The 3,951-nt window shown below is 44.2% G+C and overlaps 1 protein-coding gene across 1 annotated transcript; it reads left to right on the top strand.

The window, feature by feature from the left end:
• Nucleotides 1–1,122: 1,122 nt before the first annotated feature.
• LOC115027699 (uncharacterized) lies at nt 1,123–3,257 on the top strand. The gene is made up of 4 exons (XM_029461175.1): nt 1,123–1,730; nt 2,126–2,456; nt 2,577–2,752; nt 2,975–3,257. Exons 1-4 carry the CDS (start codon nt 1,123–1,125, stop codon nt 3,204–3,206), a joined length of 1,347 nt encoding a protein of 448 aa, XP_029317035.1. The 3' UTR covers nt 3,207–3,257.
• The last annotated feature ends 694 nt before the right edge of the window (nt 3,258–3,951 follow it).

Below are 3,951 nucleotides of genomic sequence, written 5' to 3'. Positions count from 1 at the left end.
AGAAGTCTTGACTCTTCTCTCAGGTCACACTCTTTGCCCAGGCTGAGCCACCTGACAGCGGCGTGGTAGCCTCTGTCTCGATGTTCAGTCACATTTTCCTCCAAAAGTGCAACAAACTGTGTGTCACAGTGCCTGACATCAAACAAGCTCTTGCCCTAATGAAGTTAACTATTTTAGTCACAACATCAACAACATGGTTAATTTTTAGAACTGACTTACACAACACTTCCTGATGTATAATACAATGCAAAAATACCAATTTCTGTTCAGGGTTCATTTCTGTCACTTAATCCTGCATTCTCGTCAAAAGTCCGACATTTTTCCCCGTCAGATTTGGACAACCATCCGTCGTCACGCCTGCCAGCTTGTCCCATTTCAGTCCCAACTTGTCCACACATGCATTTACCTCCGTGAACACATCCCTCCCTGTTGTTGTCCCTTTCATTGACTGCATGGCTTCTCAAATGCCTCCTTTTTCTCCGGACATACGAGTGCTGCAGAATCCACCAAACACTCCTTGACAAACTCTCCGTCAGAAAACGGTTTACTTTTTCTAGCGATTTTGTGGGATAAGACATAACTTGTGTTGACAGCTGCATCTCTGGATGTGCAATGTTTTGTAAAAAAGTCCTTGTTTGTTTTGCAGTTTAGCTAGCAAAGCACCCGACTCCTTTTCCCGCTCTTCATCAGACAAGTTCTTGAACGGCGACTCAAATTGTAATCCTTTGAACACAGCGACCTGCGCACCACAAACTAAGCACACGGCTTTACTTTTGACTTCTGTGAATAAATACTTAGCAGGGCTCAAAATTAAGAAAAAGTGATGCAGTGGCATATAGGTTGCCCTACATGCTCGAAAACTTTTTGCATGCTGGTGCCCCACCACATGCAACTGGTGCCCCCTTGGACAGCCTGAATCCGCCACTGGTTAGGGGTGCATTTCATCTTTTGCGGGTAGTTTGTGAATAACACCACTTATTTTGTATTTTTGAAAAAGTAATTGCGGTAATGACACAGCGCAGTTTTAGCAATCGGTGTGTTTGCTTTGTTCCCCAAATGTGTAATCTGAACTGTGATTCCTAATTCTGCCTCAGGTTGGGAATCTATTTCATCTGTGGCTGGATGGAAAAGGCAAAACAATTCAGAGGAACGTTATTCCTCCTCCATCTCCTCATAGCTTTCTTCCTCTTCATCCTCTGCTTCACTGTGAGAACACCCAGGACGTACAGGACCATCCCAAAGCCGCGCTTGCCTCCTAACACTTGCCCCTTTCACATCTCTGAGCAGACCATCACCCCCCTCAACAATACCAAGCACTTACTGGTGTCTGCCTACATGGACCAGAGAGTGAAGGGCTTGGATATACGCATCATTGGTATATTTAGGAAAGACTCCATCCAACCCCTTTACTGTCTCTTCTGCTGTGCAGGCCAGGTATCAAGAACAACTCCAACAACAATTTCAAAACCCTTCAACAACTTTGGTTTTGCCTTCACCACTACGGATGTCATGTGTCAGATTCCTCAAAAGTGCAACGCTACACATGTCAGTCTCCTGACAAAGCCGGATAGAGTGAGGGGCTCTAACCAGACGTGGCTTCCTATAAGGAACCAGAAGACCAATGGGAAGGAGGAGAACAAGTTGCAGTTTAACTTCACAGTCTGCATCTCCACCCTGTTTGGAGACTACAACAATGTGCTTCAGTTTGCACAGACTCTGGAGATGTACAGGTCAGCACAGCAACAACACCTCAAACCTCATCGTCACAAATGAGCTGAATCACTGTTTCTCTGACACAAAAAACAAAACAGAATATTGTGCCTTTTGCAAATATGCTGTTGCAGTGCCATTAGATTGCATCGTATTATACAGATGTTGCTGCTGTCAAGTATGGCTGTCAAATCTTTTAAAAGTCAAGTTCGAACTAACACATAATTAGTTCTTATTAATTTGAATGAACTAGCATACCCATATAACGTAATGTGTGAGTCTGAGATACAGTGAGCTGTGCTCGCCATGCTAGTGTAGTAGCTGTGTGAATGACAATGTCAGACTGTTGGTTAGTTTCTTTTTTTTTGTAATTTGAGTGAACCAATCATTTAAACTTTGCCTCACCTTGCTACAGGTTGCTGGGTGTGGACAGGGTGGTGATATATAACACCAGCTGCGGCCCAGAACTCAACAGCTTGCTGCACAGTTACAGCCAGGAGGGCTTTGTGGAGATGGTCCCCTGGCCCATCGACCGGTTTCTGAAGCCATCGCGTGGCTGGCTCTTCTCACAGAGCGGGGGGGACATGCACTACTTTGGCCAGCTGACCACGCTTAATGAGTGCGTGTACAGATCCATGGCCCGCTCACGCTATGTGCTGTTGAACGACATAGATGAGATTATAATGCCATACAAACACAACAACCTGATGTCTCTGATGGACATGCTCCAACAGCAGCATCCAAATGTAGGGTATTGTTGGTGTATATTACACAGACAAATATCACATCAATATCCAAACAGTAGAATCATGTATGATACTAATGTGTATATTCTCTCTCCATCGTCCATGCTGTATCACGTGTAGACAGGAGTGTACCTCATCGAAAGCCATGTCTTCCCCAAGAAACATTTTGAGCCCAGTGGGAGGTTTCACCTGCCTCAGTGGAACGGGGTGCCAGGAGTTAATATTCTGGAGCACATCTACAGGGAGGACCCCGACAGAAATGTATACCACCCGCACAAGATGATAATTCAACCAAGGTAGGCTGTTTGTCCGACCAAAAAGTGACTTATTCCGGACCCACACTCAGTGCTTTTGGTTGAATAAATAATACATTTGACTACATGTTTCTTTGTCAACATTTCAAATGCTGAATAATAACATTGAGTGCTGACATCCCATACGACTTACTGGAGTCCCAATAGATACGTAGTTGGGACAATGAATTGCACTTCACTGATTTATGTCTCTGTGCATCACAGGTTGGTGGAGCGGACCTCAGTGCATGAAGTGCTCAAGAATTTTGGACAACGGTTCAGGGTTCCAATGGACGTTTGTCGGATGATTCATGTCCGCGTGGTGCAGCGGGCGTCGTTAACACTGCAGCAGCTCAATGAGGACAAACGACTGTGGGACTTCCAAGAAAAACTGATTCCTAATGTGGACAAAGTTCTGAGGAGAGTGGGGATGCTGAGCTCAGAGGGGCAGAACTGATGGACGGGATGGACAGACACAAATGCTCAACAGGTTGAATTTGACCCTCAACTTTCATAACATCCATTGTTTTCTGAAATGTTTCGATATTTTGCTCTCCCCTTGTATTTGATCTGGAACTGATAATCATCAATCAGCTCATTATGGGCGTCCACTCTTTTAGTTAACCAACTACATTTTGCCGCGATCTCCAACAGCCAAACATGGTGCTGCTGTCAAACTTTCTAATATCTATTAGTATATAAATATATTCAAAATATATTCAAACCTCAGACTCTATACATGATGTGATCTGAGACTAGCCTTCTCATTTTGGAGGATATTTAAGTCGGCCTTAGGTCTAACCCTAACGAGTGTCTCTTTTTCTGGCCTCTAATATTCTCTTACTGCTTCCACTGAAACCATAAATCTAAAAAGGATATAAATGGAAAGCAATGCTGTTGCAGTGATTGTTGGAATTAGATGCGTGTTTGCCTAACAGTCCTATGTGACTCTAAATTTTGTAAAAGCTATTCAGCTCTTGCAAAGATGTCTGTCAGATGAGACTAACGCGCTTCACCTAGGGGCATCTTGGTTCAGAAGCACGACTCTCGTTACCGCCCTGTGGTTTTTTATTCTTCTAGGCTACATCCTGTAAGAAATCAACCCCTGTTGTCATGGGCTCCAAATATCTAGTTTTGCTCCTGATGCAATATTATGAAGTCTTCTGCCACCCAAAACATGACTGCTGCACGTAGACCAGGCT

This window comes from Cottoperca gobio, chromosome 22 (assembly GCF_900634415.1).
Source record: "Cottoperca gobio chromosome 22, fCotGob3.1, whole genome shotgun sequence".
Lineage (NCBI taxonomy): Eukaryota > Metazoa > Chordata > Actinopteri > Perciformes > Bovichtidae > Cottoperca > Cottoperca gobio.
Note: the sequence above shows the minus strand (reverse complement) of the source record. Positions and strands in the feature narration are given on the sequence as shown.

Coding starts and splice junctions, on each gene's coding strand:
- LOC115027699 (XM_029461175.1), top strand. CDS start 1,123: ATGGAAAAGGCAAAACAATTCAGAGGAACGTTATTCCTCCTCCATCTC. Junction 1,731..2,125: donor CAGACTCTGGAGATGTACAG/GTCAGCACAGCA, acceptor ACCTTGCTACAG/GTTGCTGGGTGTGGACAGGG. Junction 2,753..2,974: donor AAGATGATAATTCAACCAAG/GTAGGCTGTTTG, acceptor TGTGCATCACAG/GTTGGTGGAGCGGACCTCAG.